The 14,327-nt window shown below is 48.3% G+C and overlaps 3 protein-coding genes across 3 annotated transcripts; all 3 read right to left on the bottom strand.

Annotated features, from left to right (window-relative positions):
- Positions 1-1,310: 1,310 nt before the first annotated feature.
- Positions 1,311-1,823, bottom strand: Pmar_PMAR007371 (thermitase, putative; the record flags this gene model as incomplete). The annotated part of the gene is made up of 1 exon (XM_002788244.1): positions 1,311-1,823. The coding sequence occupies one exon, from the start codon at positions 1,821-1,823 to the stop codon at positions 1,311-1,313; it is 513 nt and encodes a 170-aa protein (XP_002788290.1).
- A 100-nt stretch (positions 1,824-1,923) lies between these two features.
- Positions 1,924-2,336, bottom strand: Pmar_PMAR007370 (subtilisin, putative; the record flags this gene model as incomplete). The annotated part of the gene is made up of 2 exons (XM_002788243.1): positions 1,924-2,198; positions 2,252-2,336. The coding sequence occupies 2 exons, from the start codon at positions 2,334-2,336 to the stop codon at positions 1,924-1,926; spliced, it is 360 nt and encodes a 119-aa protein (XP_002788289.1).
- A 6,369-nt stretch (positions 2,337-8,705) lies between these two features.
- Positions 8,706-9,092, bottom strand: Pmar_PMAR007369 (hypothetical protein; the record flags this gene model as incomplete). The annotated part of the gene is made up of 1 exon (XM_002788242.1): positions 8,706-9,092. The coding sequence occupies one exon, from the start codon at positions 9,090-9,092 to the stop codon at positions 8,706-8,708; it is 387 nt and encodes a 128-aa protein (XP_002788288.1).
- Positions 9,093-14,327: the final 5,235 nt, after the last annotated feature.

The raw sequence follows: 14,327 nt of genomic DNA, 5'->3' as shown, positions 1-14,327 counted from the left end.
TGGTCCAAAGACTTATATCTTGAAGGACCATCCGGGCAAATATGATTTAAAAGACATAAAACTATTGTCTCCGATTGGGGGAAAATCGGACCAAGCATAAGACGCGTGATGAACGTCTTTGTCTCGATAAGGCTAGTAGTTCTCACATGAACGACTCCTGTCTCACGACTTAGTCTTCAGACAGAACCCTCTGCTTTCATCGAGACTGACGCGTCCTCTCACCTCTGTCCGTCCTCACACCCTGTGTTTCTGTATGAGTTCGTATCTTCAGTCAAGCAAAAAAAAGGGGAGGGGTTGGGGGGGGGGGGGGAGTGGAAAGTAGTGGAAACATGATGACACACTTTGCCATTGTGCCACTAGCTCGTTTATGCCAGAACACATAATAGGTTGCCAATAGGCTCGAGACCGGTATCCGGAGCCGATCCCGGCAGTGATTGGGACAGTTGTTCCGTGGCGTTGAGCGAAGCAGTTTTCCTTTGTGTTGTACGCATACACAAAGGATTTTTGTCCCCTAGCGTTTCGCTAGGAACATTGCCATCATTATTCACTAATAATATATACAACTTGTATGTCCTTAATTTCCTCTCAATTTATGTCCTCCAGTAATGTTCAGTCTGTGTTGCGTTCAACTTTATTGATCATATTATCGCAGTCTGCCAGCTGCGTCAACCGTCTAGTCTCAGAAACCTTCTTGTCGATTGCGCTATGAACACCCCATGATGTTCAGTTGCAGGTACAAAATGTGGAGCGGCGCATGACATGGTCAATAATTTAAAGGCTTGTAAGATCAACACGAACACTTCATCATTAATTGGTTGGACATTTCATATGTTGTATACTGTTGTAAGTGATTGTTCATACAATCCGAGAATACGATGATGGAATGAGGGGACTGTTGGATGAAGAAATTGTTAACGGCTTGTCGATCGAAATGTTACCGCACTGGTCTTAATATCAGGGCAAAAACTTGTAAGGCTTGATTGAACTTATCCGATGTGGAAAATATTCACTATAAGGTCAGCTGAAGGATTCCTTCACTCGAGAGAGACACACTGTGTGCCACGTGGGATTGAGACAGCGATCGATGATGATGCACCAACAAATTGACGACACGAATTCCAAACTCAACAGTTGGGCGTAAAAAATTATCTCAATCAAATCCCCAGCGTTACGATGATCAGATCTGATGATCGAACCTTCACATTCACAATAAATGAATCGATAATCTATCCAGCAAGGGAGAGACAATCGAGCTAGATGAAAGTTCACTGAACAACTCCATCATCATGAGACGAAGTCAAAGTGAAAAATTAAACCTTCTTTCTTCCTAGTATCTTATTGACAGCCGCCGCAGCATTCACGCGGCCGAATGACAGAGTCCTTTTCCCTCCACTGTCCTTGACACCTGCGGTGGCCGTGTCCATGATGATACTTTTGATGTAAGCAGGGGTCAGCTCAGCCTTCAGAGAAGGTTCAAGGCTGTAGAGCATCCCAGCTATACCTGCTACGATAGCGGCGGCAGCCGAAGTGCCCGACACAACGCCATACATCCCTTCAGGCCCTTCAAGAAAAGTTGTACCTATTTTGTAACCTGGAGCGGCGATATCAACAGCTGAACCGAAATCGCTTTCATCCGTAAGTTGCATCTTGGTATCATACGTTGCAGCCACACACAACACTCCATCAGTGGGTGAACGGCCGAGGGAACAAGGGAAGTATGGGATTATGTCAAGATTTAGAAAGTAGTTCCCTCCCGCAAGGACAACGAGCATGCCAGCTGCAGTTGCTTCCAGAATCTTGTCGGTAACGGCTCGGGAATCCATTGATCTGGATCCCTCCGTCATGAGAATGACCTTCACATCATCCTTCCTCTCATTGATCAGGTAGGTGAAAGCATCCGCGATTGCAGACCAAGTCGAAACTTCACCGTCGAATATGGGCAGTGTCCAGAATACCCGCCATACCGATCTTGTTATTCCTGATAGCACCAACGATGCCAGCCATCTGGGTTCCATGGTATCCTCGAGGACTGGTATCATCATTCTTATCAACGACGTTGTAGCCCTGGATGACAGTACCCTTCAAGTCAGGGTGAGTGGCCTCGATTCCGTCGTCAATAACTGCGATGGTCACAAGTGTTCTCTTGGGAGTAGAGTCCAGGATACCCCAAGCCTCCGGTATAGAAATGGCCTCGAATTCTGCATGTCATAGAATTCGTCGTTAGGATCCCCGTTCACAGGACCAAGCCCACGGACATTGCCATTTTGGCCCACCTCTGCTTCAACGTAGAGAAGGTTGCACGAGAAGAACCAGAATGGTGTTAGGAGGAGCTTCATTGTAAGCCACTAGGATGAGCAATTGGCTTTGCTTCGGCGTGTCGAAGTGTACGCGTAAACTATCTTCTTTGAGTCACGCAGATTGGACGGATGAGTTGAGTGATGGATCATCCGTGTTGGCAAGTAACTTTCGAGTAATGGTCTATATAGATAGCACAAGTCATCAGGTGCATCTGCTCAGGTTTGAATAGGTCTAGCATATCGTTATCAGTGTAGCAAAGACGCCTGAATCGTCGTAATGGAGAATATTGAGTCACATTCGTATAGGCATCGGTGAAACCGTACCACGTACGTGAGTCACGTAACGTTGCCTACCACACGTAAATGTAAAACGTGTGATGCGGCCTCCGCGTTAGATGCGTAGCATAGGATGCGTGAGTGCGCAAAATGGGTATCTTCGCCCTATAGATAGGCAACGTAACGTTTTTTACGGTTCACGTTACGGCGAGCGTAACGTAAGCAGTTTACGGTTACGGAAAGGCCTTACGACTTTACGGTTGGTGCTCAACTGCTTTGTTAGAAATGTGGCTGAAACATTCGCTGTAGTGCACTCCTCCATAGCTCAAATAGTTGTTAACTCATTTTGCGTGGCTCGGAAACCCGAACCGCTGAGAGCGTAACATTTGGATGGGCATTTACCACTCGTCTCCTTTGCAAATCTCGCCCATCATACTCCCAAGCTGGCCCGGAACTGCCAAGCCAGTTTCGTCTACCGATGGGCATTCACATAAAACAGATTCAAGCGACTTGAATGATCAATTATCGTTGTGTCCTCTGCATCTCCGTAAAGTCCGTTACGACGCCGTGATTTTACGTCACGGAGCTTAAGTCGTAACCGTAAAAGTGAGCCGTAACGAAATTCTGCCCGTCTATATACATCATTTTCCATATTAGAAACACGATCAATATGGACTGAGCAACACCAAAAGGGCCACATAGAGCACCAAGAGCAAACACTTGAGCCGTATATCGAACACAGGCTATCTAAAATATTCCACGGTGGAGCGTTGGAGTCTCCAACATGAGATAGATGCTCTAGGTGAATGGAGCTTGTGCAACCAGAGACACCAGTTGAATACAATAATCTAACATTCATTGCACCAGAGCGTAAGTTCGCATATATCATGGAACACGTCATGCCCATGCATTAATGTACCACTAACAGGCGAAGATCTCAGGGCCCGATTCGTCGAATCTATCTCCTATCTTCCGTAAAGCAGCTGTTACGATACTTTAGCGCACGCCATATTCACGGAGCCCCACATGAATTCGAACATTTCAAGACCAAGCTCTGGTCATTTCGAGAATTTCAGTTTCAACCATACTTGAGAGGGTACACATTAGCGTAGAGTTCTATATGTACGTGGATAATCAGCCAATTTCCACGGCTGGTTTGAATTTGGCTTCTTCATTTGCAGCCCTATCCAGTAGGCAGGTTGCATCTGCGTGATTGCGTAAAAGGTTTTGGTGCGCTCTTCCCAGGGGTCCCCACCCCTGGCGCGCGGTGATGCCATCATGGCATATGTTGAAGCTCTGGGAAACACAGGTGCCCAACACCCAGGGTGTTGTGTTCCACAAGTGGTAGCAGCCCTTCTACATCGGTCTGTACATCATGACGAGTGACAATAAACATGCAGAAGCCCAGAGTACAACATCTACTGATGTGACGACATCTCATTCGACGACACGACATTCTGCTGTTCCAAAACCTTACACTGGTGAGAAAAGTTTCCGTGAGTGGTAACTGAGGTCTCGATATTACCGATTTGGTGGCCAATCCTTGGCCAATTCACGTTTTTGGTCGGAATCCAACTCTGACTTGATTTTACCGCTTATTATTCAACAGGATTGCGTTTAAGGGCAAAGGAGGGCAAACTTGATGTGTGTTCATTGCCAGTTTGATAAGGGATGAGTAAGTGAGGGTAAAACTGCAAGAGTGTTGGCTACTCGTTGGGGCGAGTACACACACTTGTCTTCGTCGTGATGACCGTCATGCGAAGTTACTACCTGCTTATGAATCCGGCTTTGAGGTGGTTCGATTAGTATCCCCTACGATGGTGCAACTAAAGCGGAGAGATAGATCGTCGAAAGTGCTGAATGTTCACGCCTCCTTGGTGGTTCCTGAGGTAGCTAATTTGAGTAAAGAGAGCGGCCCTAACAGTAGTGACATCGATGACGAGGACGATACTGTTGAGATATTTTCGCCCGTTGCTCCCCAAGTGGAGGAGGTGGATGATGATGAAGATGATAATTATGATGATGTTTCGGTTAATCGTGGTTATGATGGGCACAAATTACGACCTCGTAATATTCTCCGCCCCTTGATAGATATAGCCCATCAGGAGGAGGGAATGTGAGGGAATGATATAGGATTGTGCGCTGTGTCGTGACGACAAGATATCGATAAGCTGAAGCTAAGCTGAGTAGGATTCCCTATTCCCAATAATTGTATTCATACTTGTTTTTACTCCTTTACTCCTTTGCTGTCACTTTTTCGATAACGCCTAATTTGCGTCATGGGGATGGTGATGCGCAGATGCAAAAAGCGCACACCATCGGGATCGATATAGTGACAGCAGCAAAGATGTTTCTGGGAGATGAAAGGACCGGGGGTGTGCAAGACACGAGGGGGGTTGCCGAGACCTCGAGTCGAGGTCGTCGATGCCATTAAGAACTTGCGCCTGCGAGCAACCTCGTACGCGAGCGTAAACAAGGTTTGTTCTCGGTTTATCAGATTGAGCCTCAGCTGCTGAGGCCACAGGCTGGCGCGAGCGCAACCAGTTGTAGATCTGCATCGTGTCTTCAGTCTCTCTCCGTCGAGGAGCCCCGATTTTTATTCTAACGACGTATGCACGTTCGTAATCGTGCTCGTCAAAGAGCCGCGCGATTTGCATTCGCAGTGGCGCTCGCTCGGGACAAGGTTTTTGATCCGTTCTCGATGGTCTTCGGTGATTAAACTGGACAGCTTCACAGGAACTATAGAGTTACGTTCGACACCGTTCTCAAATCATTAGGAAATTATTAGCTGTTGGAAGTGGTACGGCAAGTTGCGAGCGTTCATTCACCAGAGTGAGGAGAGGACTCTTGCTGTAGCATTCGAACTTGTCCCAGCAGCATTTGAATTTTCTCAAGACTAAAAGCGGTTACGCGGTAAAGCGGTAAAAAGGTGGCCCGATTTTTTTCCAATTATTTCCTTCCATTCCCTCGGAAAGATGAAGGGAATTTAAAAATTCTTTCGGACAGGAAAAATAGGAAAAATTAGGAAAAATGAAGGAAAATAAAGAAAAAAATTTCCGAAACTCCCATAAATGGGCACAAAAAAGCCAATGAACAAGAGGTCTCACAGCAGGCGGTGTCTGGAACATATGCCTGTGGTGATGGGCTCAGTTAGACTGAGTATAGGGAAACATTGTTCGCCAGGATGATCACAGATTTTGTGGCGAGCGATAATTAGATCCACACTTTCACTGGAAGGCCCAGCTTGCGGTTCCAATTATTGCATAACAAATAACTACTTACGTTACGCACGCCGTAAGTTACGGCGTGCGTAACGTTAACCGTAAAAAAACCGTTACGCTGCCCATCTATAGTGCAAAGTTCAAGGATACCATAAAATCAGCCATAGCGCAAAATCTCACCAGTCGACTCGCGCTTGCTAACCCTGCACAATTCGCGAGGCTGCACAATCCGACTGTATCCCCTTATACTTGGTATGGCTTTCTGTTGGAGGTTGAGGTGCTTAGAGATGACGATGAGAATAAACTGACATCCTTAGGATTACAGTTGACTTTTAGACGGTACAGGTGTGTAACGAAGTAAAACTCTCGGGGGCCGGAGGAGACCCGCACGCATGTGCAGTTGGCGAGAGGCCACCCTCCCGTGTCACGCGGTGGCCGAAGCCAGCCCACGCGCTGAGGTCTCTAACAACCGTCGGGGGGGTATTCTTTTTGTTTGGGGCCCGTTTGGCCTTTGCTCCTGTTTGCTGCACGAGCCACCGCAGCCTGCTGTCACCGGTGTTCTTCTCCACCGTGGACAGCCTCCTCTCAACCTCGAGCGCCCCCCGGGCTGCTCGGTTGTTCATTGTTCATTGCCTCGGCCTCGCACGGCGGTTCTCGCTCTCACCCTGCCTGATACAACGCAACGACACTATGTCTTACGATGCGAGTGTTAACGTTGCCGCCGCTCATCACGCCTAATGATGTCTCGCCGTTGATTCCTCTCCTTGCCTGGAACCAATCGCCAATGCCGGCTCACTGGTTCTCCGCTCCGCTCGGTCCATCTGCGGCGTATGACTTACTCATGACCCTGCTGAAATGCACGCTCATCAGCTCTGCGGCGATGTGATCCCAGACTCGCCCCACGATGCAATTCATGCCTGGTGGCTGACCCGAACCTCGAGTCACACCCTCGACCCCCGACCCCGACAGTAGTACTGTCACAGTACCACACTCTCTCACCGTCAGCGGCGGTGGCCACAGCAGCTACTTCGCCGTCCCCCGTGGCGTCGGTGTATACCACCACGTGTTTGTGGGTCATGCGCTTGGTACTCCATTCCACGCTGCGGCTGGTCACTCCCTCTCCGACTTCACCCAACAGTCTCGCCATACCACATAGAGCAGCCCTCAGGTCTTCGTCCGCTTCGGTATGCTCCCTCAGGGACTCCCGAATCAGGGTCCTCACATAGGCACGCCCACTACTCCCTCGGAGTACGCTGCAGGCGAAACTTAGCCTCCCTGCAATCTTTCTCCCCTCCGCCCCCTCGGGAAAGGAAGTCGTTAGCGCTCGCGCGGTCAATTTTCTGCCACCCTGCAGAAAATTGGGGACAAGGAAACAATGCGGCACAGTGATCTAGCCACTGGCACTACACTAGCGGTGATAGAGCAGTAAACCTTCAAGCTTTTCACTATCCTCATTATCTATTTAATGTCATCTGTGGAGGGTTCGTTCAAGGTGAGACGCCAATGAAGTCTTCCCGCCGTTTGTGGTGCCATCTCGAAGAGCTACTGTAGCTCTAACTGCGCTTGCACGAGACGATAAGTGGGGCATGGATAATTCATGTGCCAGTAAGAATCAGAAGAGGACATCTCGTTGACCTAGTGCGCCGGCCTCTAGGATCGGCTCTGCGGAAAACAGTGGGATCGTGAGGAGGTCAACATTGTCCTCCGGAGGTGACGGTAATTGTGTACAGTTTCTGCCAAGGCTCTTGGAGAAGCGGAAAACCTAGGGATCTCGAATGCTGCGGCCGCAGCAACAGCGGCTGCCATTTCTCCTGGTGGCACTGCGCAGGCGGAGCTAGATAGACTTATCTGAACGATATTCCGAGTAAGTCGTAAGGCTGCCGAATTTCTGACGGGATGTGTGCATGACAGGCTGTTTGCAGTAGGGCTCTGACGCATCTCACTGATGGTAAACCCAGACAATCAGGCGGGGCTCCTCAAAGCACTACAGCTAAGCATGATTCCCTGTCTTCTATGGTCCAGAATCCCTCTACTGGTGGACCAACTGGGGAGGCCATCCACAAGCAGCATGGCTGTCTAATTGGGGTTGGAAGCCGGTGTTGCTGATATTGTTATTCTGTCGTTGATGAACTTCTATGTCGATCTCCAAGATGTTGGTCGCAATCACTTCCTTGAGAGTGCAATCTCACTGGCGCTTACATCATGTTTCTATACCAGACGAGTACCAAGTAGTAGAATATTAACTCTTTCCAGCGGTTTCAGGTGATGACGAGTTACGTCATCGCGATGACTCCGCAACATACAAGGGCAGCAACTTGCTGTCAGCAAAAGCCTCTCATGGCAGTATAGATAAACCATTCTTGAGTTAGATGGGGTCCCCACCGTGGGGCTATTGGTCTTATGGCCATGATTCTCAAAGCAGCTATCGACTTCCGTGTCAGTATCTATCTGTAGCGACCCCTGAATCTGTCTGTGTTCCGCCAAGTCTGATCTATGTACAAGAATCACTCCTTGGTAAAGAGTCCTTGCCTTGTTTTTGGAACAAGAGAGTCAAACAGGTATCGTGTTCGCACTTAACCAACAAAGAATGACTGACTTCAAATAGTCGATGTGTCGATATCTGGACTCGATACTTTATGGACAAGCTAGAGTTGGGAACCTCATTACCGTACTCAATCTTGCGTTCAAATAGATCAGGTAATGCGATATCATCAACCGCTCATCCTGAACTCATCGGAGAAAAAAATGTAGCGAAAGAAAGATCGCTGAAATAAATCGACCTGAAACTAGTGATAACAATGAGACTTTTACAAGGAGCAGTGCTCGGAAAACAGTCCCTGCAATGACGCCTCACTGAGTCTTATTATGAGACCCTCACAGATCTCAGCGAGGACTGTCTCATAGCCCTGGGCTAACATGGTCCCAGGGGAAAGTTAAAGAGATCAACGACATGTAGATCCTTGCCATCATAATGTAGATGAGCGAGAGCTGAGGCCTCCAGGGGGGCATCTATTTTGGCAATCAGATCCCGCAGCTTGCTCGTATCCGAGACGGTCGCATCCTGTGTCGACTCATCGTAAGAACAGGGCACGTCGGTGTCACTCCCGCTCTTCTTCGAACCACCAGTGGGAGTCCACGAGGCCGCAATGTCGAAGGCGGTAACGCTTTTTATATTGATCTGGACGAATCCTTCACCCTTCGTGGGAATAACCGGAGAGCCACAATATTTACCAGACGGTTTAGAGTTGAGGATGGCGTTAACGGCGATAGCGATGGTGAGACCGACGAGAATGCGCATTGAGGCGTTGAAATTCTCAGACTGTGATACGGATATTATTGTACTTGAGAAGAGTAACACAACAAGCAACATCAATCATTGATGAGCCATCAATGGATACTACAGTACTGCATATTCATACATATAGTAATTACCATTTCAGAAGCACAGCAGCAAACCAAACTCTGAGATATCAAAAACTTCATAATGTCGACCTTGTCGGGTTCACAAGTGTTAAGCGTTACACTTATTGCGTAGAGGGGAAATCCAAGGTATTTCGCTGCGTGAAACAACTGTGTGTGCGTGAGGAACAGGCTATGTCGGGCAGCGTTTCTATCACAAACCAGGCGTGAAAAGGCAAAATTTAGCGAACTAGCACAAACTTCTTACAAGAACAGACAGTTGAACATTGCATGCATTGTATGAATTAGACCGCGATGGATTATCATATTCTTTTTGCATTATACACCATAGCACGATGATGGCGTCACACGATATGACTCGTATCGTTGCGTTAGCATACCAACCTAGTAGTAATTGTTGGGTGCAGTATCTCCCGCGCCGCAATCTTCTCACCACGTCACCGTTGTCTCACTGTGGTGCAGTACCACCGGTGCTGGGTGCCTGGAAGATGTTTCTCGCCTGTTCATCTCCCTAGGGGGGCCGCCGGATAGGAGAGTCTCCTCTCCGGCTGATCAAATTAGCCTGGTTCGATCCTGATTCACTCAGTACAGTTTTCCTAGCGATTTCACGTGAGATCGTGAATGGGAGCCGGGGGGCTATTGCGAAGCCAATGGCTAAAAGCCATGACGAACTACGGCTCTCAGTCTACAATATGTATCCGAGTCGAACTGTCACGTCTTGGTAGTCAGATTAACTGATCTTAACATAGGGAAGACGAGCGATGCTGAGAGCGATCAAGCACTCACGAGCAAGAGGCATTACGTGATAAGCTAAAGGGGATGATTGTCCGGCGTCTCCTCTCATCATAAGAGTCTTATGTCGCCCGCAGCGGGAGTCCCGCTGTTCTGCTACGGACTGGGACGGATAAACGGTTGCAGTCACAACAATTTTGCGACTCACGGCCTGCATCAACCAGTCGTTCAACTCGACCACGCGAACAGTCATGGCTCTCTGCACTATCAGCCAGAATCATCCATCTACGTTGATTCTGCAACGCATAATACGAGCTGAGTTCTCCACGAAATTTGCGACAACCTGGTTCGATTCACGCAATACCTGTGACGTAGACTTGAATTCGTTGACGGATCTACTCGGAATCGCGATCGGGTCCTCGATCGATAACTTAGGTAGTCGATGCTAGTGACTCTAGCAATACAATCCCAAAGGTGGATATAGGCATCAGATTTTGATCTAGACAGTCGACTCGACTTCGCCGACCATGGACATACATGTCGAGCCAATTCTTGAGCCATTGATCTCCTTCGTTTCTTCTCATCAAACCATAATCTGTATCAGAGCGAGGCAACCAGAGAAGTCGTGATTCGTCTGCCGTTGCTTAGCGCGAAAATTTCCACGGGTGGCTTGCAGATCCTGGGGAGTGCCGTTTAGGTAGAGGAAGTGATACAGCTAGCATAACCCCGACGTGTGTGCCACACACTGTGTGGGCGCGAGCCTGAGGCTCAGGCTCAGAGCCTGTCCCTGAGCTTTGAGACTTAAAGTGTATGGTATCACTTTACTCAATGAGTAATACTCATGAGCTGGACAGATATGGTCAATGAAGCCGTGCCTCAAATTTATTCCTTCCTCATCCAATGCCTTCGTCAGACGAGACTAAAGAGATTATCCAGCGGCATTGTAATGAGCAACCGGCTAAATTGACAAAACGACTGCAGAGCTCGCGAAGAAGAACGTGTTACAAGTGAACATCGCTTGTGATGATGCTATCTAATCTGACCGACACCCAGTTTGGAGCTCTGGTCGCTGTTATCGCTAGGGATGAGCTGGAAAGTAAGGGCGCATTGGGTCCATGCGTGAAGGAAGCCGCCAGAAAGCTCTGACCCCAGCTCGCGATGAGAAGGCGTGGGTTGCTCAGATGCGTAGACGGGCTAAGCTCCTGTCAGCTCCGAGACAAGCTAAAGTCGATGGTGGATCACATGCCGCCGGTGGTGATATGGAGACGCTTGACGGTCAGGCGGTCAAGCCGCGATCATGCTCCCTCGACGTTCCTCGATTCCAAGGCAAGTCCCAGGCTGGGACTCCCAGCTTGACTTTTTCCTACACGACTTGCCAAAACCCTTTTTCCAAGAAAGTAGAAGAGCGTCATGAGAAGTGCTTTACGGTCGCAATGTTAGAATCTTTAGCCTCCGAGTTGTGACAGCCTGTGGGTGGCTGAAAGTGAGGGATTATACCTATTATTCCCGGGAATATTCCCGGGGAAGGGGATTAAGGAATCATTTTGGGGAATAATACCTGCCTTTTCGGGAATTATGGGAAATAAACGTCAAACAACGATGAACTATGGTTTCTTAATGAATTCTGAGGTTGTTGTTGTAACTAGTGGGCTTCAAAAGACCACAAATATGTGCCTGACTCGCCTGTTGCGTATGAACGACGACGCCCATCGTTCAGGCGTGCCCTCATGATGATACTCATGTGTAGAACTCTGTTATGCCGGCTTAGTTCCTGATCACCTCACGATGATTTGATCATCTTTGTTCGATCGGCCTAAGCTATTGTGACTCTCATCATGCCTCGAAGGTGCAATCCTGAGAACCTAGACCCAAACCAGCACATATTGAAAATCAGAGTATGTCGACTGGAGGAAGCAGTGGGCGAGCTCAGGCACGTTTTGACAAGTTCTTTATTAGTCGCGCCCCGCGTGCTCGAATCGACGACTTTACTGTAATCTGAAACTAGGATGCATCAAAGTTGGTATGTCATCTTTTATTGGAAGTTCATGCGACCCTGAAATCACGAGTGCTCTGTCTGTAATACAGACTCTGTATTGAGTCCTGGATACGGCGGGCTCACTCCAGAATAATAGGATGCGTCAGTGACCGGAATACAATCGGAGTATACTTGCGTCTCACGGCCGACCCTGGTTACTGCTGGTAAAGTGGCAGATAACAGTGTGTCTCTGATTGCGGATTTATGGGAATATGCCGAAGTGATAAGGGTTAAATGAGCATCTGTGGCACGTATCTTGATAAAGAGGCGAACAACACGGACGGTTCTACTGCGAGTCAAAGATCTCGACTGTGCTCTATCTGAGGCAATAACGAGTAAGTCGACTGATATCCGAGACTTATTCCGGCAAACGATAGATGATTTGACCAAAGGTGAGTCGCAGCCGTAACCTAGACTCCTTTTCTAATTGCTAGTCATTCAGATCAAATCTCTATCGCCGCAGTGGTATTCCCAAGCAATCTCGAGGACATCATTACTCAAATCGAATTTCCTCGAATTTCAAATCGTTCGCTTCGCTTGCTCGGCAACTGCTTTTAGCGAATTATGGTCCGTGCATGCGTGCGGCTTAATAGTTGTTCTCATGCAAGTGCAGGGAGGCAATTGTGCGCCAGAGCGCACCTAGCTACGATCCACGGTGTGCATACAGCGTTACAATGTAGAATGAATGTCTGCAAGGGTCTGCGCAACCTCCTAGAAAGTCTTCTCGATGATAGAAAAGGAAAGTGGGCCGAACGCCCGCCTGTAGACCCTGGCAGGAACTTTAGTAAGGTATGGCGATGCGCGATTCCCTCGTATCGATGGATGGGCTCAAGGCTGACCGGGAGCGCCCTACCTGAGCGGAAGGTAAGCCAGTACTACTCTGATAGTACGAGATATGATACTTCAAAAGCAGCGAAGGAAGCCCTAGAAACGATATCGGAATTCAAGGTCTGTAGTAAAGGCACTCACTTGAGAAGGGATGGGGACCTTATACATAAGTATGTCTGCTGCTATGGTCGTGGGAGATGGTCTGGTTGCAATTGCCCGAATGTTGCACGAATTCAACGACTCGACTCCCCCGAGGGCCTGAGGTACGACATAATGCTGCCCGATGTTCACCACCGCACTCACAATCATGAGCAACAATGTGGATGGAAGCCTAGACCGTCGGTTTTCTAACAAAGCGGCCTTCACAGTTGTGGTGGAGCTGCATCGTGAAAGCCGAGCTACTCCCCTTGACACCTTCCGCAGCTTGAGGAAGCGTAAACTGCTCCCGGACTCCAGGAGTCGTGAGTCTGTCATGGAGACCATATATAGTACGCGAGATCGGCTACCCCAAACTCTCGACAGAGCTACTACGGGCAAGAGCACGGCTACTATAATACTGATACTCCGTCTCATAATATAATACTGCTCTACTGATACCGCTCTCACTTATTCGCATTTTCCTGTCCTTCCCTTCTACTAGCCAATGTCCGAGGTCCCGAACTGGTGATAACTTGAAGGTCTCTGTTGGCTCGGCCTAGTAACCCTCATCAAAGGGAGCATTAGCCCTGAAGAAGAATTCAAGGCTATTTGATTCGCACTCACCACCAATAAAAAAACCAAGTCGACTGCTGCAATATTCGACTGCGTGAAGCGGGCAGTAGTGGCCCTTGGTTAGATTGTGGATCCTAGGACCATCGTCGCCGATGACGCAGAATGCTTCACCAAGGCATATGAACGAGTGGCATACAAGAAACTGTCGCCCAGATACAAGAAACTCCATTCAGGTATTCGGCGCAATAAGTTCGAAGGCTCTCGAGAAGAACCTGAAATGGGATCGAGATAAGGTCGGGCAATCTAACAGACTGTACTGCTGAGTTTTACTGATGTTTATTTACGATACAAGACCCGCAAGAGCTTGGGATCGGTAGATTACGAGTCAAGTGTAATGCAGCTCCCTGAACAACCCAATTGATGATGCATTGGTGCATGAACATACCTTTTTAATCAGGATTGGATTTCTTTTGAGTTGAGTGGTTCTCAGCCACAGTGTTGCAAAACATGTTCGCTTCTTCCAGCCGGGAATAATAGTTCTACCGTGGTAATTAAGACAGATGAGAAGATGCTTCTAAAGCTTCATTTTTTTCGTTTTTACCATTTTGTGCTATTATTTTGCCGTTTTTTTGCCACTTGGCATTTTTCCTATTTTTTCCTGTTTTTCCGAGCTCCAGGAAATGGCAGGAAAATTTTCACTAGAAAAGTTGGCAATGGAAAAGTTGTTGCCATTTTGGAGCACGCTGGCTTCAGGAGTGCTGGGCTGAAAGTCGATCGAATCATTCGATTCGAATGCCTCCATAGCGA

This window comes from Perkinsus marinus (assembly GCF_000006405.1).
Source record: "Perkinsus marinus ATCC 50983 genomic scaffold scf_1104296928640, whole genome shotgun sequence".
NCBI classification, from domain to species: domain Eukaryota; phylum Perkinsozoa; order Perkinsida; family Perkinsidae; genus Perkinsus; species Perkinsus marinus.
The sequence above is the reverse complement of the archived record's forward strand: the minus strand, read 5'-3'. Positions and strand labels throughout refer to the sequence as shown.